This window comes from Neoarius graeffei, chromosome 1 (genome assembly GCF_027579695.1).
Source record: "Neoarius graeffei isolate fNeoGra1 chromosome 1, fNeoGra1.pri, whole genome shotgun sequence".
In the NCBI taxonomy this organism is placed as follows: Eukaryota; Metazoa; Chordata; class Actinopteri; order Siluriformes; family Ariidae; genus Neoarius; species Neoarius graeffei.
Window position 1 is genome coordinate 9,927,320 of NC_083569.1, and position 26,846 is coordinate 9,954,165.

At 41.6% G+C, this 26,846-nt stretch overlaps 1 protein-coding gene across 3 annotated transcripts; it reads right to left on the minus strand.

Annotated features, from left to right (window-relative positions):
* Positions 1 to 307: 307 nt before the first annotated feature.
* Positions 308 to 26,561, minus strand: LOC132886680 (cytochrome c oxidase assembly factor 1 homolog). 3 transcript variants are annotated; one of them, XM_060921627.1, is made up of 5 exons: positions 26,287 to 26,561; positions 22,542 to 22,665; positions 13,309 to 13,460; positions 13,098 to 13,174; positions 308 to 540 (listed from the first exon to the last, which is right to left on the minus strand). In XM_060921627.1, exons 2-5 carry the CDS (start codon positions 22,633 to 22,635, stop codon positions 462 to 464), a joined length of 402 nt encoding a protein of 133 aa, XP_060777610.1. In that variant the 5' UTR covers positions 22,636 to 22,665; positions 26,287 to 26,561; the 3' UTR covers positions 308 to 461. The 3 variants fall into 3 exon arrangements, with proteins under 3 accessions (XP_060777610.1, XP_060777619.1, XP_060777629.1); XM_060921636.1 differs by lacking the exon at positions 26,287 to 26,561 and adding an exon at positions 26,146 to 26,246; XM_060921646.1 differs by lacking the exon at positions 26,287 to 26,561 and adding an exon at positions 25,960 to 26,031.
* Between the last annotated feature and the right edge of the window lie 285 nt (positions 26,562 to 26,846).

Genomic DNA, 26,846 nt, shown 5'->3' on the forward strand with positions numbered 1-26,846 from the left:
ATTGTAGATTGTAGTCCTGTGAGGTTTACTGGAGCACCCTGGTCCTTGGAGAAATACTGTTTCGTTTTAACTGTGTACTGTACCAACAAATAAAAAGACCTTAACCTAATCTGATACAGCATAATCGTTTCTTCATCCAGACTGAAGAAGGTGCATTAGTTCTAGCTTGTGCGTTTTGTATTTTGAGAGCGCTAACTCACATTTATATGAATCTTAAGCCTCTTGGATTTTACATCAGTCACAAAAAACATTGAGTCATTTGCATAAACTTTGCATCGTTTACAATGAAACACTTTGGGATGCAGTATTACTTTGACTTTTTTTAATCATTTCTCCATCACAGCACATCTATCTTTATTATCTAAAAAACAAACGATAAAATGGTTCTTTATTGAGATTAACCCTATATTCACTCGTCACGGTCTTGAGTATGCGCAGTTCATACCGAGCTACGTGTAAAGCTACTCGAATTCTGGTCTGGGATATATCTCGATGGTCTCGCCAGTCTTCAGCTGTAAAGCCACTCGCTGGAGCTGCCACCTGCAGAGAACAGAGAACGTTCCAGGAAAGGAAGAGCGAATGATTCCATGCGGAATCTGGATTTCACATTCACACGTTATGTCATAGAAAAACGAAGCAGGATGCAGTCTGAATACAGAGAAGTTAAAGTGAGTTGAGGGTTCGATAGCCTTTATAAAATGTTGCGATTCTTTGTAATTCTTGGCATTTTAACTCTGTACCAAATACAGTGCCTGGCAAAAGTATTCACCCCCTTGGCTTTTTACCCATTTTGTTACATTACAACCTGTAATTTAATTTTCTTTAAATCTGAATTTTATGTAATGGATCTACACAAAATAGTCCAAGTTGGTGAAGTGAAATGAGAAAAAATATTTAATTTTTTTTTTTTAAATGAAAACCTGAAAATTGGCGTCTGCATACTGTATGTATTCACACCCTAAAAAGTTCTGGTGCAACCAATTACCTTCAGAAATCACAGAATTAGTGAAATAAAGTCCACCTGTGTGCAATCTAAGTGTCACATGATCTGTCAGTATACATAGACCTTTTCTGAAAGGCCCCAGAGGCTGCAACACCACTAAGCAAACAGCACCACAAAGACTAAGGAGCTCTCCAAACAAGTCAGGGACAAAGTTGTTGAGAAGTACAAGTCAGGGTTGGGTTATAAAAGAAAAAAATATATATATTAGTGCTGTCAAAAATGTCGCGTTATTAACGCGTTAACTTGACTCAATTTTAACGGCGATAATTTTTTTATCGCGAGATTAACGCTCTGTGACATGATGTAGGTTTTTCATAAGCTTTTGAAACTGCCAGGAACTTGGAACAGAGACTTTGGTTAGAAAACCGATAGCAGCTAGACTGTAATGCTACGCCCCGCACAGCCAGAGTCTTCTGCCCCCCCCCAAAGAACCAGCGCGGGCACGGCGTGCTAGTAGAGCTGGGATTTATGGCTCTTTGATGGGATCTGCATCTTTGTGATCCGTTCTTTGAAAACAGCCGTTCAAAAGACTGGCTCATTTGGCTCTTTTTAAATATTTATTCAGTTTTAAGAAGACAGCGTCTAAAGAAGCCAGATCCCTCTGAACTGTAAACTCAATGCTATCCCAGAAATCCTTCCTGTAATATGCAAATTTGGCCGCCTCTGATTGGACAGCGCGACGCATCAACAGGCAGAAAGTGTAAAAGTACAAAATGTGTTAAGTGAGCTGAAACAGTAAAGATCAGATTCAATGCAATATTTATCAACGAACAACTTAAACTTAATATAATAGTGTACTTTATATTATAATCAAGCATGTCAAGCCTACCGTCACTGTGTAACCTGTCTCTCTGATTAGAGTTGTAGACTAACTCAAACAGTAGATCATTTCACTCATGGTTCTCTTGCTAGCCCCGCGCCGGTGCTCGGCTTAGGTTTCACTTTGCGGTGGTTGTGTCAAGACGTGTTATGCTTTGCAATAAAAAAAAAATTAAAAAAAAACATTGGTACAAAGCAAGCCCATTCACTTTTTTATGCTGATAAGAGAATTACAATGGTTTTTCATGTGACAAAAATGTGCGATTAAATTGCGATTAATCGCGAGTTAACTATGACTGTCGCGACATTAATCGCGATTAAATATTTTAATCGCTTGACAGCACTAATATATATATATATATATATATATATATATATATATATATATATATATATATATCTTTGATGATCCCCCAGCGCACCATTAAATGGAAAGAATATGGTACCACAACAAACCTGCCAAGAGAGGGCCGCCCACCACAACTCATGGACCGGGCAAGGAGGGCATTAATCAGAGAGGCAGCACAGAGACCAAAGGTAACCCTGAAGGAGCTGCAGAGTTCCACAGCAGAGACTGGAGTACCTGTCCATAGGACCACAATAAGCCGTACACTCCACAGAGTTGGGCTTTATGGAAGAGTGGCCAGAAAAAAGCCATTACTTAAAGATAAAAATAAGAAAAGGACGTTTTGAGTTTGCCAAAAGGCATGTGGGAGACTCCCCAAATGTATGGAGGAAGGTACTCTGGTCAGATGAGACGAATATTGAACTTTTCGGCCACTAAGGAAAATGCTATATCTGGCGCAAACCCAACACATCACCCCTAGATCACTATCCCCACAGTGAAACATGGTGGTGGCAGCATCATGCTGTGGGGATGTTTTTCAGCAACAGGGACTGTGAAACTGGTCAGAATCGAGGGAAAGACAGATAGTGCTAAATACAGGGATATTCTTGAGCAAAACTTGTTCCAGTCTGCCAATGATTTGAGACTGGGACGAAGGTTCACCTTCCAGCAGGACAATGACCCTAAGCATACTGCTAAAGCAACACTCAAGCGGTTTAATGGGAAACATTTAAATGTCTTGGAATGGCCGAGTCAAAGCCCAGACCTCAATCCAATTGAGAATCTGTGGTCAGACTTGAAGATTGCCGTTCACCAGCGGAACCCATCCAACTTGAAGGAGTTGGAGCAGTTTTGCCTTGAGGAATGGGCAAAAATCCCAGTGGCTAGATGCGGCAAGCTCACAGAGACTTATCCAAAGTGACTTGCAGCTGTAATGGCCGCAAAAGGTCGCTCTACAAAGTTCTGACATTGGGGGGGGGGGGGGGGGGGGGGGATAATTATGCACTTTGAAGTTTTCTGTTTTGCCCTCTTTGTTGTTTGCTTCAGAAAAAAAAATTATTCACATCTTCAAAGCTGTAGGTATGTTCTGTAAATGAAATGATAGCAAACCCTCAAACAATCCATTTTAATTCCAGGTTGTGAGGCAACAAAACTCGAAAAATGCCCGGGGGGGGGGGGGGGGGGGGGGGGGGGAATACTTTTGCAAAATGGCCTGGAGATGCAATCCAAGTCATTTTGAGCTACTTTTTGAGGAAAATTTGTGTAAATACAGGGTTTACTGTCCAGTACAAGCTCAATTATCCAAACTCTCTGGGGGAAAAGTTTGGCTGACTAAAAGGGGTTCAGATAACTGAGCTAGTCTTATTCAGTAGTTTCATCATGATCAACGACAAAAGCCAGAGTCAAAAGACAAAAGATTTATGTATAGGTCATTCAATAACGACAAAATTACTGTATTTACTTCCTGTTTAAGTCGAGTCACTAAGCCTTGAATCTGCGTCCAGTCTCGAGTCCCCAGTGTTCAAGTCTGAGTCATCAAAAAAAAAATTTGAGTTGAGTCCGAGTCCAAGACTCCAACCACACCATTTGATGGTAGCTGTTTGCTTTAGCACCATTAACATTAGTTTGTTTCTGAACAGGCGAATATGCACTCTCTTTATCAGGGAGTGTGAAGTATTCTGTCAGAGATGGTTGAGAGATGGATGCAAGTGCAGAAGGTGTGTTTATTAATACAACTGAAGGCAGGTCAACAATCCAAAATGGCAGGCAAAATCGTAAAATGGTGAAATGGGCAATAGGTCGAGCAAGGCACAAACAGGCTATCGTAGACTCGGCAGAATCAAAGACGAGAAACAGGAAATCAAACAAGGAAATAAGGCCCGGTAATGTGTCAGCAACGCAACTCAATACTTCGCAAAGTGCGTGCGTTTTCACAGTTTTTATATAAGCACGCTGATTGCACCTTAATCCTGTGCAGGTGTGAATTATTTACGGCCCGAGAGTCTGTCTGATGCACTTGCACGAAATTAGTATAAAAATTAACGTAGACAAATATCTTATGCCAAATTATTATGGCATGTTACAAAAAATAAAGAAAAAATCCGAGTCCTCGTCTCTAATTTACGAGTCCGAATCATCAGTGCTCAAGTCCAAGACGATTCACGAGTCCTTAAAATTAGGGCACGAGTCCTGGACTCGAGTACTACAAGTGCACCAGTCTAATACTGGACTTAACTTAAGGTCAATACTGAAAGATTCCCGTCCATCCAACATTTAATTAAACTGAGCATGCTGAAGGAGTTACTTCGATAATTTCTTATATGTCGCTGACTTTGCTTTCTTCAGTGTACTTCTATTGTATGACTGTTCTCACTTCACACTTAAAGGAACAGTCCACCGTACTTCCATAATGAAATATGCTCTTATCTGAATTGAGACGAGCTGCTCCGTACCTCTCCAAGCTTTGCGCGACCTCCCAGTCAGTCAGACGCAGTCAGACGTGCTGTCACTCCTGTTAGCAATGTAGCTAGGCTCAGCATGGCCAATGGTATTTTTTGGGGCTGTAGTTAGATGCGACCAAACTCTTCCACGTTTTTCCTGTTTACATAGGTTTATATGACCAGTGATATGAAACAAGTTCAGTTACACAAATTGAAACGTAGCGATTTTCTATGCTATGGAAAGTCCGCACTATAATGACAGGCGTACTAACACCTTCTGCGCGCTTCGGCGGCGCATTGATACGGAGCTCAGATAGCATCGAGTTTGGTCGCATCTAACTACAGCCCCAAAAAATACCACTGGCCATACTGAGCCTAGCTACATTGCTAACAGGAGTGACAGCGCGTCTGACTGCGTCTGACTGACTGGGAGGTCGCACAAAGCTCGGAGAGGTACGGAGCAGCTCGTCTCAATTCAGATAAGAGCATATTTCATTATGGAAGTACGGTGGACTGTTCCTTTAACACTAGTCTGTTGCCCCTTTTCCACCAAAGCAGTTCCAGGGCTGGTTCGGTGCCAGTGCTTAGTTTGGAACCGGGTTTTCTGTTTCCACTGACAAAGAACTGGCTCTGGGGCCAGAAAAACCGGTTCCAGGCTAGCACCAACTCTCTGCTGAGCCAGAGGAAAGAACCGCTTACACCAGCGGGGGGCGGAGTTGTTAAGACCAACAACAATAACAAGACCAGGAAAGATCGCCATTTTTAAGCGACGAGAAGCCGCAGCTATGCAAACGCAAAGTCATCCATTATTATTGTTCTTGTTGTTGCTGCTGCTTCTTCTGCATTGTTTTTGCTTCGATATTCGTGTCAAAGTTTATGCAAACATAGCGACGTAACTGACGTATACAGCGACGTAACTGACGTGGCTTCCCTTAGCACCGCGAGCTATGGAAAAGCAAACTGGTTCTCAGCTGGCTCGCAAGTTGAACGAGTTGTGAACCAGCACCGGCCCCGAACCAGCCCTGGAACTGATTTGGTGGAAAAGGGGTATGTGAGAGAAATCAAAAGTTTCAGTTCTGGAACAAGACCGACGAAGACCATTTGCTTCCAGGAAGACGACTACGCATCACGACTGCGCGCTGCACTGAACATGCGCTGTGATTGGCCAAGAGCATGAATCAGGTCACCTCTTGGCCAAATCACAATACAGCTAACATAAGGATACAGAAATTATCTGAAACAGTGGAAACAATGACACGTGAAACAGTCTGAACGCTGAAAATATGTTGATTCGATCAATACACAGGCAAAACCAGTTGAAAAAACTTATTATTTTCAGGTCTACACCAAGAATCGTAATTGTGTTTCAAATCTGTAGCTGCTATGCCTAAATCGTACAGTGCCTTGCAGAAGTATTCATCCCCCTTAGTGTTTGTCCTGTTTTGTCGCATTACAAGCTGGAATTAAAATGGATTTTTGGGGGGCTAGCGCCACTTGACTTACACAACATGCCTACCACTTTAAAGGTGCACATTATTTTAGTTTTTTTTTTTTTTTAAATTGTGAGACAAAAACAATAAGATGAAAAAGCAGAAATCTGGAGTGTGCAGAAGTATTCACCTGCACATAGTCAATACATTACAGAGCCACCTTTTGCTACAATTACAGCTACAAGTCTCTTAAGGTATGTCTCTATTAGCTTAGCACAGCTAGCCACTGGGATTTTTGCCCATTCCTCAAGACAAAACTGCTTCAACTGCTTCAAGTTAGATGGGTTGCATTGGTGTACAGCAATCTTCATGTTATGTTACAGATTCTCAATTGGATTGAGGTCTGGGCTTTGATTAGGCCATTCCAAGACATTTAAATGTCTCCCTTTAAACCACTCCAGTGTAGCTTTAGCAGTATGTTTAGGGTCATTGTCCTGCTGGAACATGAACCTTCGTCCCAGTCTCAAACCTCTGGCCGACTCAAACAGGTTTTCCTCCAGAATTGTCCTGTATTTAGTGCCATTCATCTTTTCTTCAGTCCTGACCAGCTTTCCTGTCCCTGCAGATGAAAAATATCCCCACAGCATGATGCTGCCACCACCATGCTTCACTGTAGGAATGGTGTTCTCAGGGTGTTGGATTTGCGCCACACATGGCATTTCCCATGATGGCCAAAAAGATCAATTTTTGTCTCATTTGACCAGAGAATCTTCTTCCATGTGTTTGGGGAGTCTGCCACATGCTGTTGGGCAAACTCCAAATGTGATTTTTTAAGCAATTACTTTTTTCTGGCCACTCTTCCATAAAGCCCCGCCCACTCTGTGGAGTGGACGGCTTAAAGTGGTCCGATACAGAGATACTCCCATCTCCACTGTGGATCTTTGCAGCTCCTTCAGTGTTATCTTTAGTGTCTTTGTTGCATCTCTGATTAATGCCCTCTTTGCCCGGTCTGTGAATTTTGGTGGGCGGCCTTCTTGTCAGGTTTGTAGTGGTACCATAGTCTTTCCATTTTGCTATAATGGATTTAATGGTGCTCCGTAGGATATTCAAAGTTTGGGATATTTTTTATAACCCAACCCTGATTTGTACTTCTCCACAACTTGGTGTCTGACCTGTTTGGAGGCTTCTTGGTTTTCATGTTGCTTGCTTAGTAGTGTTGCAGAGTCAGGGTGCTTCCAGAACAGGTTGATTTATACAGACATCATGTGACAGATCATGTGACACTTTGATTGCACACAAGTGGATCTTGAACAACTAATTATGTGAGTTACGAAATGAATTGGTTGGACCAGCTCTTATTTAGGGGTTTCATACGACAGGAGGTGAATACTTTTGCACACTCCAGATTTCTGTTTTTTTCCATCTTAATTATTGCTTATGGCACAATAAAAAAACAACAATGTGCACTGTTAAAGTTGTAGGCAAGTTGTGTAAATCAAATGGTGCTCACCCTCGAAAAATCCATTTTAATTCCAACTTGTAATGCGACAAAACGGGACAAACACCAAGGGGGATGAATACTTTTGCAAGTTACCGTATATGTCGGCATCTCTGAGTGAAGCTCACGCTTTGATCAATTTGCTGAAGACGTCGCAAAAACAAACATAAGCCCAATTAATTCAGTTTGTCTTCAATCAGATCCCGGCTCTCAAAATGTCCGCCTTGCTGCCATCATTATCGTCATCGAAAGATGACAGCGAGGAAAGGTTTTTTACAACGAATTTGATTAACGATGTCACCCCTGCAGACTACACACACTTCCAGTATTTCAGTTCCACCTGAGTGGTGGTGGTCATGTCTGCGCTCAATCCTCCACTGATACACCGCTCCGAACCGAACACTACGGGCACAATTTTACATCATGGTTTGATGTTTTGTCCTGCTGCTTAGAGTACCTGCGTGAGAATTTACCTACAGTCAGAGGGGGAAAACGTTTGCATCCCAAAAGTTTGAATGGGAAAAAATGGAAATGGAATGTAAATGTCAAGATGTTCAACATGAAGTGTGGGTGTCGCCCGCAATGCGAGAATGATCCAAAACATGAGGCAAATCAACAAAGGAAGAAGGGTTTGTTTGTTTTCCCCCCACTGTCTCTCTGACGGAGGACGTGGATTACATCAGCCGGTTAAAACTGACAACTAAGTTGTCAGAAACTTAGAAGAAAAGGGAATTCTCTCATCCTGGGGGTGTACAAACTTTTACACTTAACTCTTCCTGATGACAAGTTTCAAATTTCAAGTTCCCCATTTCACCATGATCCAATTTTTTTTTTATGTTCTTTAATTCTTGAAAATGAAAAAATTGAGCCGAGGAGGATGTAGAATTGTCGTTGAGTCACTAAACCTCGAGTCCGAGTCCAGTCTCGAGTCCCCAGCTTTCAAGTCCAAGTCATTAAAATAAATTGAGTCGAGTCAGAGAACAAGCCCCGCCCACTATCAACAGGGCAAATAACATGAGAGAGGGTTAACACTAGCTAGTTCATCGCTCAGCAAGCAAGCCCCGCCCACTATCAACAGGGCAATGAACATAGCGTGTCACTTCCTTCTCTGGGTGTGGTCTTGCCAGATGACGATGGAAGCTCGAGGTCGTCCCCATCGTCTCCTCGATAGTTCTTCTACGTATGGAACACAGGAGCAGTGCATTTTTTCCCACTGCACGATAGAGCCCTGCAGTCCCGCGGGAGTCCCGCAGGACCCGACGCAAAGCAGTGCGGTGCAGGACAAATTTTGAAAGCTCATTACGGGCGCGGGTGGGAGAGGGAGTGCACAATGCGGGCGCGAGAGGTGATAAGCTGCAGTCCCGCTAACTAAAAACGTGTTTAAAATAAAGTTTATAAATTATTAATTTATGTCTATCATATATAATTTGTGCTGGATATTTTATTTGGCATTAATAAAAACATTTTAAGATGCCTAAATTTGCGGATGTGGTTGTGGCAGCGGGGGCATGGCCAAGCAGCAGTCTGTGAATGGAGGGCGGGGTCGGGGAAGGTAAGTGGCTAGGTCATTACACCTGATGTCAATGTGTGTGTGTGTGTGTGTGTGTGTGTGTGTGTGTGTGTGTGTGTGTGTTGCAGGGATGGAGTATAAAGGGAGGGGGAGAGGAGAGAAGAGGGATTTGCTCCCTGACCACAACACGTATGAGTGAGTGAGTGAGTGAGTGAGTGAGTGAGTGAGTGAGTGAGTGAGTGAGTGAACGAGTGAAAGAAAGAAAGAAAGAAAGAAAGAAAGAAAGAAAGAAAGAAAGAAAGCTGAAAAGCTCAATAAAGTGAGTGGGTGTGAACACGAATTCTCGCCTGCCGTGCTTCTGTGCTCCACCCACATCGGGGATTACCAGCACCAATGAGAGAGAAGTCTGGGCTGCTCTGCTTAGGCTGCTACCCGGATCCGGATAAGCGGTGGATGGATGGATGGTTTTAGGTCATATTTATGCAGAAATATAGAAAGTTCTAAAGGGTTCACAAACTTTCAAGTACCACTAATTATTATTGGTTATTAAGAAAGTGATTTTTTTTTTTACTTTAACAAAATGAATATTAATAGTTGATAAAGAATAGGAAGATATACATTGCTTTTTTTTGGTACTAAAATTTTCTTCTTCGTTTATTTATTTTTTAGAAACATCAAGAATCGAATTGAATCATGACTTGGGTGAATCATTCCATGCCTCCTGTTTAAAGAAAATGATTCTGTGTCGCCGACGTTACACAAACATTAAACTCAGCTATCAATGGATTAAAAGGATCAGGGCTTTTCAAAGTGTGGGGCGCGCCCCCCCTGGGGGGTGCCAGAGTTCTTCGGGGGGGCGCAACGTGAGGAGCCTTTACCAGAGACAAAATGGATCGATTTTTAGTACCTAAAGCTACACTGAGTGAGGAGACAGAGTTTGGGCCGAGCAAAAAAACCCAGAGCCTCCAGGATGTTGCGATTTGCAACTTCAGTGCAAATTCAACCAATCCCCGGGAATTCAGGGCGGTGTTACAATTATATCCAATCACCGCAACTTTCCCGCAAATTTGACCAATCGTTGGTGTCGTCTCGAGGTGACATCGACAAACTACCTTCCGCCTTACTTCCGTGTTTACGTTCAAGAGAAGCAGCATGCGCGCAGTGTTGCCAGATTGGTTTTAAGTGCATTTTGGCGGGTTTTGAACATATTTTGGGCTGGAAAACGTCAGCAGTATCTGGCAACACTGCATGATGTGCGAGTCAGTGTTTATATAGGCTTAAATTCTGTTACTGAAAGTGTGTTATGTTTACAGTAAAGGACTGTGTGCACTTTATTTTTTTTTTATTTAATACAAGAAAGTAATGGATGCCAACATTTTTGCCATAATGGTATTTTATTTTCCATTGTTTAGGCAGCTTCAGCATCATACTGTGAGATTCTGTTCAAATTGTTTTTTTCCTTCTATGAAGCCTGAGCCATTTATTTTATTAGTTTATAATTATTGTTTAATTTAGTCTTCAGGAGAGACTGCCTGCACACAGTACTAGTATTAATAGTTTTTTTTTTTCTTACATGAAAGCTGAGGCATTTATATTATATTTGAAGGTAACTTCATGTTGTGCTGTGAGGTTCTATGCACTTTAACTTTTGAACCAACAGGTGCATTTGGATAAGTAAAGCCTATTTTTCTGCGTTTTTGTAGTCCTGGTAATCTTTTATATTGGTAAAGTTGTTTATAGGACCATTTCTCAGTGTCTTTGTTTTTTAATCAATAGTTTTTCAGTAATAACTTAATATTTAACATATCACTCAATTTTAATCACAAAAAGAGAAAATCGCAACAGTTTCTCGCAACTTTCACTTCCTCCCACAATGTAATCGCAACAAAAACCTAAAAAACACCGCAACTTTCATCGCAATTTTTTTGGAAAACCCCCCGCAACATCAGACATTTTAGCCCGCAACAATCACAAAAAAGGCCCGCGGAATCCTGGGGGGACTGAAAAAAGAAGGAAGTACGACCATGATTATTTAAAGTTTGGATTTTCATGGACTGGATCTGAAGATGCTCCACTGCCACAGTGTGTTGTCTGCCAAGAGGTGCTAGCTAACGATGCTATGAGATGTTTAAAATGTGTAAAAAAAGATGTTTTAAAAAGCACAGATGTTTAAAATGTGAAAAAGAAAAAAATAAAAATGTGTACAACAACCATTTTTTAAAAATACGAATGGAACATTAAGTATAGCAACAACAAAAATTGTAAGGGGGGGGGGGGGCCTGTTGTTTATTTGCTCTCCGAGGGGGGGCTGACTCTCCCACACTTTGAAAACCCCTGAAAAGGATGATGTGTCATTCATGAATAAACTAAACCAAACTGCTGTTGGAGAAGAGGAATAAAACAATCCAGGATGTTGTTACAAGGGGAAAAATAAAAAAATAATAATTTGGGGGTTGGAGGCGTAACTCTGTTTCGTGTCGGGCCTCATCACACCACCCTGTCATGGATTATTTTCCTCCAACAGCACAACCTGGTTATGTTATATTCCTGACATAGCTTTGTGCTTAAAGGGATAGTTCGGGATTTTTGACATGAATCTGTATGGCATCCCCATCAATAGTGTCGTGCAAACACACTGACTTACCCCTGACAGCATCCTGTGAGTCCAGTTCTTGTCCAGTTTTGGTCCAGACGAAAGTAGTCCGGCAAGTTTGTTGGGGTCACGAAAGTAAAACGTTTTTCGTCTCAAAACAGTATGTGTTCAAAAGAGTGATATATCTGCATCACAAAACCGTTGCCAAATAAAAAGTCAGACCTCGAAATCGCTTGGCACTATTTTCTCTCCCTTCTTATCACTGCGCGCTGCCGCCAGGTGACAGCCACGGCTGTTTCATTCATTGTTTACTAGTGATGGGAATTTCGGCTCTTCTTACTATAAGGAGCCGGCTCTTTCGGAAGATTTTTTATAATTATTTCTCATGACTTGTACATTCACATCGAGTACACATATCAATGCAAATTAACACGAAGGGATTTACTAGACCAATTTATATCTGGAACTATTTTCAGCCACAGCACAGGCAAAGCACCGCTGCAGGCGCAAAGACACCACGCAGCGCCTGAAAACGGGGTGCGCAGCGCCTGAAAACCCGTTTTCAGGCGCTCCGCGGTGTCTTTGCGCCTTCCTTTTCCTACCTATTCCTTTAATTGCTGCAATGAACTAGTTAATTCTGATTCTATTTCTCCTCTCAGTTATAATCTGTCCTGCTTTTGAAAAGATCCTCTCTGGGGGGACAGATGCTGCCACTATACACATCCTCCGTGCCATCACGTGTGTAAGCCGTGGATAGAGTGCAGCCTTGGTCTCCCACCAGCTTAGCGGGTCTGCGTTTCGTTGTCACCTGGCGGCAGCGCGCAGTGATAAGAAGGGAGAGAAAATAGTGCCAAGCGATTTCGAGGTCTGACTTTTTATTTGGCAACGGTTTTGTGATGCAAATATATCACTCTTTTGAACACATACTGTTTTGAGACGAAAAACGTTTTACTTTCGTGACCCCAACAAACTTGCCGGACTACTTTCGTCTGGACCAAAACTGGACAAGAACTGGACTCACAGGATGCTGTCAGGGGTAAGTCAGTGTGTTTGCACACGACACTATTGATGGGGATGCCATACAGATTCATGTCAAAAATCCCGAACTATCCCTTTAACCGTTACTAGCATTGTTTATCTACTATGTACCTTTAACTGAGGACTCGTTCAGGATCTAGATTTAGTTTTCCTTATTTACTTGCTCCTCTGTCAAAGAAACTGCAGGTGCTCATGTTTTGTCTCCTTATAACCTCGTGTTTATCGATATCTTTGATAACTTTTTTTTTTTTTTTAATCCTGGTACTTATGACTTCCGAACCCTCTGTCTGATTTTCATGCTCCATGTTGTGTCTACTTGACTGACCCTGATCTTGGGAGAAGCACAATCTAAACACAATTATCATTACTTAAGGACTGTATCTATTATCCAAGTGGTTTGGGATTCGTTCTTCACCTACCTGTTCATCATAGTGTCTCTGTTGGACGTTGTGTACAGGTAGCCTCCCGTTTTTGTTCCGGTCACAGGGATTTTTAGCTGAAAAAGTAAACACAAGTGGACTTTTAAATTCAAGGTGGTGTGATGGCAGGGAATTTGATAAAACCCTGAATTTAATTTCATGTACTTCTTGCTTATCGTAATTCCAGTCCAAAACGGAGAACAAGACTGACCTGGGCAATGGTGTGATTGACGCGGTTATGCCGATCGGTGAGATGGATGTTGTGGATCTTTAAGGGAGGAGCTCCCAGATTGGCCATCGCCGTGGAGTGATCGTTTAGCTGCTGAACTGCTGATCTGTAATACTCCGATTTGGCAAAGTTTTCTAAACAGAATGGATGGAATCTTTTTTTTTTAGACAAGACAAAAAGTTTACCCCTCTCATCTTTGTATGTTATAAAGCACTAACACTGGAGACTTCTTCCAAAAATAAAAAGCCAAACAACTGACTTATCACATTTCAATAATTACAATAAGTACAGTGGTGCTTGAAAGTCTGTGAACCCTTTAGAATGTTCGATATTTCTGCATAAATATGACCTAAAACATCATCAGATTTTCACACAAGTCCTAAAAGTAGATCAAGAGAACCCAGTTAAACAAATGAGACAAAAATATCCTTGGGGGCGCTATCGAGCAGGCCATGGAGTAAGCCACGTTTTGGGAAGCTCTGCCAACTTTAAACTTAAAATGTGTATTTAGAGCGCTTACTACAGATGAATAGTGGTCAGATAGACTTTTGAAGTCACGTATATGACCTAGGTAAAAATTTTGTCGAGATTTTGCCAATGTCGAAGACGAGCCTGCGAAAGTTTTCCTACACTCCTGGACGAAGTACGGCTAACAGCAAGCAAGCTAGCATGGCTGACGTTAAAGCCGAACTCCTTGCCTCTCTAAAAGATGACATCTCGACATTAATCAGGTCGGAAATGAAAGATCTTCTTGCTAGTGAATTCGACGCTGTGAAAAGTGAAATTCAGTCGGTTAAAACTGAGGTTGTGAGCAGTGTTTCGCGACTTCGCACTGATCTAGACTCGATATCAACCAAGGTAGCTGATATGGAGCACAGCCTGACGACATGCTCAGATGATGTGACAGATCTCCAAACTACAGTTGGAAAACTTCAATCAGAAGTGTCGGCTTTGCAGCAAAAACGTACGGACATGGAGGGGAGAATGAGGTGGTCAAATATCCGAATAATGAATGTTCCTGAGGAGGCCGGAGCGGGCGCTCCATCTTTTGTCACGCAGCTACTAAAGGAAGTGTTCAACTTGGATAAAGATGTGATAGTCGACAGATCTCACCGCACCCCACAACCAGCGAAAGCTAAGGGCAAACCCCGTGCCATTATCGCGAAATTGCACTATCACCAGGACTGTGTGGATATACTGCGCAGGGCGAGGCAAGCGGGTGATGGCTTGAGATACGGAGCACTGCCTATTTCTATTTTTCCGGATTATCCTCCCTCTGTAGCAAGGGCAAGATCTGCGTTTAACGACGTTAAACAACTGCTGAAAGGTCGAGCTGATGTTCGCTATGGAGTCATGCACCCTGCCAAGCTCCGCATCACCTTCAATGGAGTCAAGAGAGACTTTCTGGATCCAAACCAAGCAATGTCATATGTGAAGTCGGACATCATTGGAGAGAGACCCACATCTAATGACTGACAATTTGTTGTGATTATTCCGTCTCATGAAGGTATTGATGAATGTAGTCTATTGAAAGTAGCCACGAACTGAATATTGCCTACAGTTATAACAGGTAGGCTGTTCGCCTCCAATTTTTCATTGACTTTCATAATATAATTTGTTAGCATATTCCTTTTTAGTGCTGTAATTTCGCCACAAGTTTTTTAAGGCTAATGTCACTCGCCTAGACAACATCTTAAGTTTACCTATGGAGAGCGCCTTTTTCTTTGCTACAGCAGCCTATTTGGCAGAGCGCCCTGCTCGAGTTAGAGTTTTCTATAACAAACACTATGTGTGGATTACGCTGTAAGGGGTTTAGCGTTCACCTCGTTCTAGGTGACAGGGGGAGGGTTTCAATCGCACCCAGGCCCGGCGCCATGGGGGGGCGAAAGGGGGCGTCACCCCCTCGTGGCTACAGCCCCGCCCCCTCAACGGAGACTCAGATCACTTAATTGTTTTCTTATGAAAATATAATGTATTATAGACGTATTAATAATTTGCATTTTCAAATACGAAATATTAAGTGGTTGCGCATTGCACAAAAATACATTTCACATAAATCACTACTAAAACTGGCACGGTAGAACAAATCTGATTGGTTGTTATGATTCTTACGTTACAATCGTAGAATTCAATTGTATTAAGGTAGGATTATTTCAAAAAGCCTGAATTTAATATTAACCCTGTTTTAGACATATGTATCAATCCTAACTACTGGGGACTAGTTATAGTGGGTGTATGTGTGAAATGCTGACACAGCCGCGCACACACAGACCTGTGATAAGGACAAGGGGAGGGGTCGCGCTAGCGGGGGTTTTACATGCACACTTACAAGTGCACTGTCTCTGCAATATGCAGTCAGTTTACGGGAGTAGTCTTTCCCCCACCGAATTAAATGAATTCAATCACAATATTGTGAATCCATTTTCTTTCTTTGTAGGCTAAGTTTATCTCCGTTTATGTCGGTGTGTGTGTTCATATATGGTCCGCTTTGTGCGCAAATAGCGTAAGAATATGTGTCGTTGACGTCACCCCCCCATGCAGCGGGGGTGAAAATTCATCACTTCAGAGTGTTTAGTCCCCTACACGCCTAAACTGGGATCGCGGATTAAGTGGTTAGCGTTGACTCGGTGCGAGTCAGGAAGGCTATTACTGGTGCAGCCGCGGGGTCTGTTGATTTTTTTAAATTATGATTTTGGCCGCCGAGCCAAGTACCTTAGACTTACTTGCATTGATGTTTTGTTTTCATGCCGCGGAGCTATTTGTATGTATTTTAAATGTAAAGGACTTGCCTGTAGGTTTGTGTGTGTTGTTTTATGTTTGGCATCTTTCCGGTTGTAACGCGTGTCTGTGAGAAAATTGGAGGGGAGGGTTAACAGGTGGGCACGGGGGTTGATAAAGCGCAACTGCCCTGGTAATATGCCACATGATTTTCCCGGACTAAAGCAACCTTGGGGCCGTGGTTTTGTGGTTGGCGCAGTTAATTGTTTGAAACACGTTGTCAGACCGCCATCACTACTACACACATGGACCGCAATGGAAATAAGTTTTAAACTTTCTTGCGTTATCCATGTACAACTAGTGTATATTTTCCATATTGTATTTATTATATTATGTATATACATTGGTTTACTAAATAAACAAACAAACAAACAAAAACACTATATGAAAAAATATTTGCCCCCTTGCGATTTCTAATTGCCCCCTTAGTAAACTGTTCCTGGCGCCGGGCCTGATCGCACCAGATGTTTATCTTTTCTGTTTTATGGAGGACATGTTTTTGTTTGACTTACCGGTATTCAATATGGATTATGGTTTTGTACATGATGTCAAATGGTTAATTCACAATTAAGAGGAGATACAGGTTGTCCAGTAAATTTTATTAGCTGGAATGTCAAATCTTTAAATCACCCTGTTAAACGTAAGAAAGTACTTTCACATCTCAGCCAGCTTAATGTTGGAATAGCTTTTCTTCAAGAAACACATTTACGTATATGTGACCAGTCCAGATTGAGAGGGACCTGGATAGGCCAACTATATCATTCCAACTTTAATAGTAAATCAAGGGGCACAGCTATTCTGATAAATAAAAATGTTCCATTCGTAATGTCAAAGGTGGAGGCAGATACCTCTGGAAGATATGTTATAGTTACAGGCAGATTGTATGAAACTCCAGTTATTCTAGCTAACGTATACGCTCCCAATTGGGATGACGAGTCCTTTTTCTCAACACTTTTTTCTCGTTTACCAGATATAAATTCTCATTATCTAATTTTGGCAGGAGATTTGAACTCTACTTTTTCCCCTTTAGACCGTAGTTCACCAAGAGTGATTCCTCAGACCAGAGCAGTCCAAACCATTGAGCTATTTCTCCAAACATATGATGTTACAGATGTTTGGCGTCTTCAGAACCCCACTTCTAGATGTTATTCCTTTTTTTCTCATGTTCACAAGACCTTTTCTCGTATAGATTATTTTTTAATTGACAACCGTTTTCTTCCCATTGTTAGTAAGTGTGAATATCAAACAATTGTAATATCTGATCATGCCCCATTGCTGATGAGATTGGACATGCCAACCTCACAAGATACTTACCGCCCATGGCGTTTAAACAGTTTATGGCTCAGTGATGAATGCTTTGTTCAGTTTATCTCATCTGAAATATCAGCGTTTCTAGAATATAATAAAACACCAGGCATGTCATCCTCAACTATATGGGAATCTATGAAAGCATATTTAAGGGGACAGATTATTTCTTACTGTGCCAAAGAGAAAAAGGAGGAAACTGCGCATCTCAAGAAATTAATAGATAATATCTCACAGGTAGATAGGTCGCTTGCTCAGACTCCCTCTCCTGATTTGTATAAGCAGAGGCTGATGTTACAGACAGAATTTAACCTTCTGTCGACTAAACATACTACAAACCTGCTCAATAAAACACGTCACAAAATATATGAACATGGAGAGAAAATAGGGAGGATTCTTGCCCACCAGTTGCGCCAAAGGTCTGCAGCTCAGTGTATATCTGAAATAACTGATGAATCAGGCACTAAACACGTCAACCACTCTCAAATAAACCAGACCTTTTATAGGTTTTACTCTAGGTTATACACTTCAGAGTCTCACAAAGATGACAATTTGTTCAGGTCCTTTTTTGATACCTTAAATATCCCATCAGTTAAGCAGCAAACAGCATCTGAACTCGACCAGCCATTTACAGAAGAAGAATTTTATTCTGCAGTAAAGGTTATGCAAAATGGTAAATGCCCAGGGCCAGATGGGTTCCCCACCGAATTTTTTAGAAAGTTTGCCAAAGAGCTTGCCCCCCTTTTACTTTCTGTATTTCAGGAATCATTTACAGCTGGGGGCGGCACGGTGGTGTAGTGGTTAGCGCTGTCGCCTCACAGCAAGAAGGTCCTGGGTTCGAGCCCTGGGGCCGGCGAGGGCCTTTCTGTGTGGAGTTTGCATGTTCTCCCAGTGTCCGCGTGGGTTTCCTCCGGGTGCTCCGGTTTCCCCCACAGTCCAAAGACATGCAGGTTAGGTTAACTGGTGACTCTAAATTGACCGTAGGTGTGAATGGTTGTCTGAGTCTATGTGTCAGCCCTGTGATGACCTGGCGACTGGTCCAGGGAGTACCCCGCCTTTCACCCGTAGTCAGCTGGGATAGGCTCCAGCTTGCCTGCGACCCTGTAGAAGGATAAAGCGGCTAGAGATAATGAGATGAGATTTACAGCTGGATCATTGCCCCCAACTATGCGTCAGGCTGTTATATCTCTTATTCTTAAAAAGGAGAGGGACCCTCTATCATGTGGCTCGTATCGCCCAATTTCTCTGCTAAATGTTGAGAGTAAAATACTGGCAAAGATGTTAGCCCTACGATGGGAAAGAGTACTCCCATTATTGATATCAGAGGACCAGACAGGGTTCATTAAAAATAGGCAACTATCTTCTAATATACGCAGATTGCTTAATATCCTTTATGATCCCACTCCACCCAAGGGCACAGAGGTTTTGATATCACCGGATGCCGAAAAAGCCTTTGATCGGGTGGAGTGGGATTATCTTTTTTATACTTTGAAGCGTTTTGGTTTTGGAGACAAATTTATACATTGGATTAAGATGTTGTACTCTCTACCTATGGCAGCTGTCCAAACCAATAATAACCTCTCACCTTTTTTCAATTTGCAACGTGGCACTAGACAGGGTTGTCCCGTCACCTCTTTTATTCGCCTTAACTATTGAGCCGCTAGCAATAGCATTACGTAACAGTATTGAAATACAAGGCATAATGAGAGGTGGGACAGAACACAAGGTCTCACTGTATGCAGACGATATGCTAGTATATATGTCTGACCCTGAGATAAGTCTGCCAAAGATGCTAGAGCTATTAAGTTCCTTTGGTAAGATTTCAGGTTATAAGGTTAATGTGCAGAAAAGTGAACTTATGCCTGTTGACCCCTCTTGCCAGTTTATAAGCCAACCCCTGCCAATTAAAATTTGCACACATAAATTTAAGTATTTAGGAATTTGGATAACCAATAGGTTTAAGGATTTATATGAAGCCAATTTCCCTCCACTCCTTAAATGCTTTAGACCGTTGGAACCTTCTTCCTCAGTCTCTGGGGGGGAGAATTAATGTTATCAAAACGAATGTCATGCCCCGATTTTTGTTTGTTTTTCAATGCATTCCTATTTTCTTAACAAGGTCATTCTTCATAGACAAACTCTTATCTGGTTTTATCTGGAATGGGAAAATCCCACGTATACGTAAAGAAGTGCTGCAACGACACAAATTGCATGGCGGGCTCTCCTTGCCCAATTTTCAGTATTATTACTGGTCTGCTAACATTAAAAATATACTGTTTTGGATTCATTGTCCTAGCCACGAAAACGGCCCTAAATGGCTACAGCTTGAGAGAGCGTCCTGCAAACAAGTTTCCCTCCATGCAATAGCCTGTTCTAAAATACCCCTCAAAGAGCCTCTATCAACATTTTGCAGTAATCCCATTGTGAGGCATTCCCTCAAAATATGGACACAGTTTAGACGAGCCTTCTCTTTATGTGAGATGTCCAGGAGCGCACCTTTAGTTGGAAACAATATGTTCACTCCCTCTATAACTGACAATGTATTTAGGATCTGGACTGAAAAGGGACTGAGTACAGTTAAAGATTTATATGTTGGTGGGACCTTTGCTTCCTTTGAACATTTGAAAACACATTTTGACATTCCCGACTCACATTTTTTTAGACATCTGCAACTCCGTAGTTTTGTCTCCATGCACCTTCCTTCCTTCCCAGCATTACCAACAGATTGTCTTCTAGATAAACTGATTAAGATTCCTCCTTACATTAAGGAGACACTTTAAAACCAATTTAAAGTGGTTCATCGGTTACATTGGTCAAAAGCAAGGCTGGCGAGGATCAGATCTGACATTGACCCAATGTGTGACAGATGTAATACCGAGTCAGCTACACCATCACATATGTTTTGGAGCTGCCCTAAGCTATTTGAGTTTTGGGATTCAGTATTTGCTTTCTTGTCCAGAGCTTTAGAAGTTAATATTGAACCATCTCCAGTTGTTAGTATTTTTGGAGTAACACCTGAAGAACTTAGTATAGGCAACTGGGGCAAAACAGTTGTAGCATTTGCAACACTACTTGCCAGACGCATTATATTAAGGAAATGGAAAGACAAATCCCCACCTACTTTTCAACACTGGATTAATGATGTCATGTACTACCTGATACTTGAAGAAATTCGGTATCATATACAGGGCAATAACCTTAAATTCTGTCACATCTGGCAACCTGTCCTTACATTAGTTGAAAAGACAGATTCTAATGACATTGTAATGATATAAATCCTACTGTGAATGTGGTCCTCCTTTTAATTTACTCTTTATTTACTTCTAGTTATCCCCTTTTTTTTCCTCTTTTCCCTATTTGAATGTCTATTTATAGCAGTGGGAAGTATCACTCTGTACGATATAATATGCACCACGTAAACCGCTGTGAACCTGCTGTATGTTGTATGAATGCTTTGTTTTGTGTTGACTTGCTGGTTTTGTTTTACTTTTAAAGTGGTGGTGCGATAGGGCTGGGTGGGTCGGGGTTTGTTGTTGTATGTTTGTTTGTCTTATGTCAAAATACAATAAAAAGACTTCAGGTAAAAAAATATATATTATCCTTGGTCATTTATTTATTGAGGAAAATGATCCAATATTACATATCTGTGAGTGGCAAAAGTATGTGAACCTTTGCTTTCAGTATCTGGTGTGACCCCCTTGTGCAGCAATAACTGCAATTAAACGTTTCTGGTAACTGTTGATCAGTCCTGCACACCGGCTTGGAGGAATTTTAGCCCGTTCCTCCGTACAGAACAGCTTCAACTCTGGGATGTTGGTGGGTTTCCTCACATGAACTGCTCGCTTCAGGTCCTTCCACAATATTTTGATTGGATTAAGGTCAGGACTTTGACTTGGCCATTCCAAAACATTAACTTTATTCTTCTTTAACCATTCTTTGGTAGAATGACTTGTGTGCTTAGGGTCATTGTCTTGCTGCATGACCCACCTTCTCTTGAGATTCAGTTCATGGACAGATGTCCTGACATTTTCCTTTAGAATTCACTGGTATAATTCAGAATTCATTGTTCCATCAATAATGGCAAGCCGTCCGGGCCCAGATGCAGCAAAACAGGCCCAAACCATGATACTACCACCACCATGTTTCACAGATGGGATAAGGTTCTTGTGCTGGAATGCAGTGTTTTCCTTTCTCCAAACATAACGCTTCCCATTTAAACCAAAAAGTTCTATTTTGGTCTCATCCATCCACAAAACATTTTCCCAATAGCCTTCTGGCTTGTCCACATGATCTTTAGCAAACTGCAGATGAGCAGCAATGTTCTTTTTTAAGAGCAATGGCTTTCTCCTTGCAACCCTGCCATGCACACCACTGTGGCTCAGTGTTCTCCTGATGGTGGACTCATGAACATTAGCCAATATGAGAGGGGCCTTCAGTTGCTTAGAAGTTACCCTGGGGTCCTTTGTGACCCCACCGAGTATTACACGCCTTGCTCTTGGAGTGATCTTTGTTGGTTGACCACTCCTGGGGAGGGTAACAATGCTCTTGAATTTCCTCCATTTGTACACAATCTGTCTGACTGTGGATTGGTGGAGTCCAAACTCTTTAGAGATGGTTTTGTAACCTTTTCCAGTCTGATGAGCATCAGCAACGCTTCTTCTGAGGTCCTCAGAAATCTCCTTTGTTCGTGCCATGATACACTTCCACAAACATGTGTTGTGAAGATCAGACTTTGATAGATCCCAGTTCTTTAAATAAAACAGGGTGCCCACTCACACCTGATTGTCATCCCATTGATTGAAAACACCTGACTCTAATTTCACCTTCAAATTAACTGCTAATCCTAGAGGTTCACATACTTTTGCCACTCACAGATATGTAATATTGGATCATTTTCCTCAATAAATAAATGACCAAGGATAATATTTTTGTCTCATTTGTTTAACTGGGTTCTCTTGATCTACTTTTAGGACTTGTGTGAAAATCTGATAATGGTTTAGGTCATATTTATGCAGAAATATAGAAAATTCTAAAGGGCTCACAAACTTTCAAGCACCACTGTAGTAACTCTTCCTGACATAAAATGAGCCCTTCTGGAAAACGGCTTCTCAACCACTCACTCACTCACTCACTCTGTATGAGGTAGTACATCATCCCACAGCCTCCACCGGTAACCACGGTGACGAAGATGGTCATCTGCTGCAGGAGATTGATGGAGCGGCTCATCCTGAAGAAGTTCTCGATCGCTCAGCAGACCTGGAGCAGAGGTGCGGTGATGAGAATACAGTTTGAGATTCGTATGAACTTCAAGAAGATCCTGACATGACATTTCTCGAGATTTACTTTTCTAGATGATCACTATGGTTCAAGGGTGGCTGGTGCATAAGGGCGATTGGGCGACGCACTGCCAAAACGAAAAAAGTTTTTCTTCTTTTTTTAAAACAAACTTTCACCAGTGCTGCTCGAGGCCGTTTTAATCTGTCTCTGGGTATCATTGTCCAATCAGGGTGGTCTTGCTTCTAGAGTACCGCCCCTTTTGGGGCGATTTCAGTCACGCTGAAAATCGCCCAAGAGTTCACTGATAGAGTCCCATGTTAATATATATTTTTTCTCCTGACTGACAATTCAATGCAATCTCTATGGGTTCCGGGGGGGGGGGGGGGGGGGGGGCTTGCCCTAACGTGCTTACGTCACTGTGCAGCGCGGCAAAGTTGCGTTCGATCCGCTCAGTTTCTGAGGTGAGATGGATGCGGAAAGCAATTCAGTACGGTCCTTAAAAGAAGTTCCATTCAGTCAGCGATCAAATTGAGCTAAATTGGCAACAAAACAAGCTGGACCCCCTCGACCAAATCTAAACATAAAACAAATTTCGACAAGGGGGGGGAAATCATATACTCGAGGTTTTACTTCAACATGGTCCCAGCGCAAATCCTGGCGAGCTGGCTGCGAGGACGCCTCGGTGGTTTTCTGCTCCCCCTGCTTACTTTTCCACCCTGGAGGTGGCTCCACGGACAACACTGCTTGGACGGTCACTGGAGTTTCGGACATGCATCATTTGTCGGAGAAAATTAAAAAAAAATGAGTCATCAAAGATTCACATGGGCAGCTGCCTGAAATTTTCGGCTTTTGGGAGAGTGAACATCGCTACACAACCGGATGAGGGCTACAGGCTAGCAGTTCGCCGCCACAACGATGAGGTGAGCAAGAACAGGCACATATTAAACCGGCTCATCCAATGCGTGAAATTTTGTGGAGTGTTTGAGTTAGCTCTACGAGGCAAAGACGAAACTGAGGGCTCCAGTCACCGTGGTGTTTTTCTGGGTTTGGTTGACTTCATGACTCACACACACACACACAGTCACAGAATCCGTTCACTTTTGATGTTTTCAATGTGCATTTTTATATTTGCCACACTTTGCTCTGAGAGTTAGCACTTTGGTAATATCCTTGGTACAACCCCGATTCCAAAAAAGTTGGGACAAAGTACAAATTGTAAATGAAAACGGAATGCAATAATTTACAAATCTCAAAAACTGATATTGTATTCACAATAGAACATAGACAACATATCAAATGTCGAAAGTGAGACATTTTGAAATTTCATGCCAAATAGTGGCTCATTTGAAATTTCATGACAGCAACACATCTCAAAAAAGTTGGGACAGGGGCAATAAGAGGCTGGAAAAGTTAAAGGTACAAAAAAGGAACAGCTGGAGGACCACATTGCAACTCATTAGGTCAATTGGCAATAGGTCATTAACATGACTGGGTATAAAAAGAGCATCTTGGAGTGGCAGCGGCTCTCAGAAGTAAAGATGGGAAGAGGATCACCAATCCCCCTAATTCTGCGCCAACAAATAGTGCAGCAATATCAGAAAGGAGTTTGACAGTGTAAAATTGCAAAGAGTTTGAACATATCATCATCTACAGTGCATAATATCATCAAAAGATTCAGAGAATCTGGAAGAATCTCTGTGCGTAAGGGTCAAGGCCGGAAAACCATACCGGGTGCCCGTGATCTTCGGGCCCTTAGACGGCACTGCATCACATACAGGCATGCTTCTGTATTGGAAATCACAAACTGGGCTCAGGAATATTTCCAGAGAACATTATCTGTGAACACAATTCACCGTGCCATCCGCCGTTGCCAGCTAAAACTCTATAGTTCAAAGAAGAAGCCGTGTCTAAACGTGATCCAGAAGCGCAGACGTCTTCTCTGGGCCAAGGCTCATTTATAATGGACTGTGGCAAAGTGGAAAACTGTTCTGTGGTCAGATGAATCAAAATTTGAAGTTCTTTATGGAAATCAGGGACGCCGTGTCATTCGGACTAAAGAGGAGAAGGACGACCCGAGTTGTTATCAGCGCTCAGTTCAGAAGCCTGCATCTCTGATGGTATGGGGTTGCATTAGTGCGTGTGGCATGGACAGCTTACACATCTGGAAAGACACCATCAATGCTGAAAGGTATATCCAGGTTCTAGAGCAACATATGCTCCCATCCAGACGACGTCTCTTTCAGGGAAGACCTTGCGTTTTCCAACATGACAATGCCAAACCACATACTGCATCAATTACAGCATCATGGCTGCGTAGAAGAAGGGTCCGGGTACTGAACTGGCCAGCCTGCAGTCCAGATCTTTCACCCATAGAAAACATTTGGCGCATCATAAAATGGAAGATACGACAAAAAAGACCTAAGACAGTTGAGCAACTAGAATCCTGCATTAGACAAGAATGGGTTAACATTCCTATCCCTAAACTTGAGCAACTTGTCTCCTCAGTCCCCAGATGTTTACAGACTGTTGTAAAGAGAAAAGGGGATATCTCACAGTAGTAAACATGGCCTTGTCCCAACTTTTTTGAGATGTGTTGTTGTCATGAAATTTAAAATCACCTAATTTTTCTCTTTAAATGATACATTTTCTCAGTTTAAACATTTGATATGTCATCTATGTTCTATTCTGAATAAAATATGGAATTTTGAAACTTCCACATCATTGCATTCCATTTTTATTTACAATTTGTACTTTGTCCCAACTTTTTTGGAATCGGGGTTGTAAATACCAGTAATTGCAAGATCTAAAGATCCACTCATCTATTTATTCAACTGTTATTGTTATGCTAGCCAACTATTTACAATGTTTTGTTACAGTAAGTGCACTTTCCTGTTTATCCTTAAGTTGCACAGTCTCTAAATGCTATGGTTACTGGGTGCTGTTCATCCTGACCAATTAGCAATGTTCAACCATGAGAATGGCCCTTAAAATATGTTTTATATCTGTAAACATATACAGTACATGCAAGATACATCACAATTATTTCCTCTTATCGCAAGTACATTTGTAAATGCAGTGCAGTATCGACACTAATCACAGTATCATTCTTACAAAAAGACATAGCAAAACTATTATTTCATAGTAAGAGATAGATAGATAGATAGATAGATAGATAGATAGATAGATAGATAGATAGATAGATAGATAATCTTGTGGTTTAGCATTAAAATACAGTACTGACACTGAATAAAAAGGTTAATATTACTGGTGCACCTTGTGTTACATGAACGCGGCCATCTTTGTTTTGAATCCACCAAACTTTATTGGAAAGCTAACCTGTTTTTTAGGCCACAATACATCGTACACTAAGCTTTATATATATATATATATATATATATATATATATATATATATATATATATATATATATTCTCGCCAGCTAAATATGTCGTCACGTACCAGGCACTGATGCAGCTAAACAGTAGCCTTCGTATTAGCCGACGTTGCTAGCTTGTCCAATACGTCAACATGTCCGCCATATTGGTAGGGGCGAGATTCGATTGTGACCCAGTGCAAGTCTATGAGGAAAACCGGACCTACCTTGATAAAATCGTATATTATTGTTTGGTTTTCTTCTTCTTCATCTACTTTAATTAAACAACATCTGGTTTGTTGCAGATTGGGATCAAGTTTGACTCGACTCGGTTTGTCATGAACACGTGACCAGTGACGTCAGCTACGTTATTGCTGTTGGAAGTTCTAATTATTTATAAACACATGTCCCTGTGTAATAATTAAGGATCATGTATAAGTCATATTTTCTGTCTCTCTTTACATGTCGGGTTCGGGAGTGATAATGAACGATGTGTAGACGAATTCAGTATCATGCTAGCTGAATGGAACATATCTGATATTTATATTCAACGCTCCTTCCTCATTGGGTAGAGTGACGTAATACACGTAATACACGTAGAATAGAACACATGCTTTTCTTCCATTGAAAAAGTGTCCTGTATGTATAATAATACTGTCTATAGTTAAAGGGTTAAATTATAACCTAAGAGTGGAATATTCTATGAAAGCGTTTATGTTTAAACTGAATTTTAAGCATATTAATATTGCCTTTAAATATTATTTCAAAATAATAATCATCGACTTGT

Excerpts from the sequence above, each read along its gene's own strand:
- LOC132886680 (XM_060921627.1), bottom strand. The coding sequence starts at position 22,635 with ATGAGCCGCTCCATCAATCTCCTGCAGCAGATGACCATCTTCGTCACC. Across the intron at positions 13,175-13,308 it reads TCAATCACACCATTGCCCAG|CTAAAAATCCCTGTGACCGG; the intron begins GTCAGTCTTGTT and ends TTACTTTTTCAG. Across the intron at positions 541-13,097 it reads AGAGACACTATGATGAACAG|GTGGCAGCTCCAGCGAGTGG; the intron begins GTAGGTGAAGAA and ends TGTTCTCTGCAG.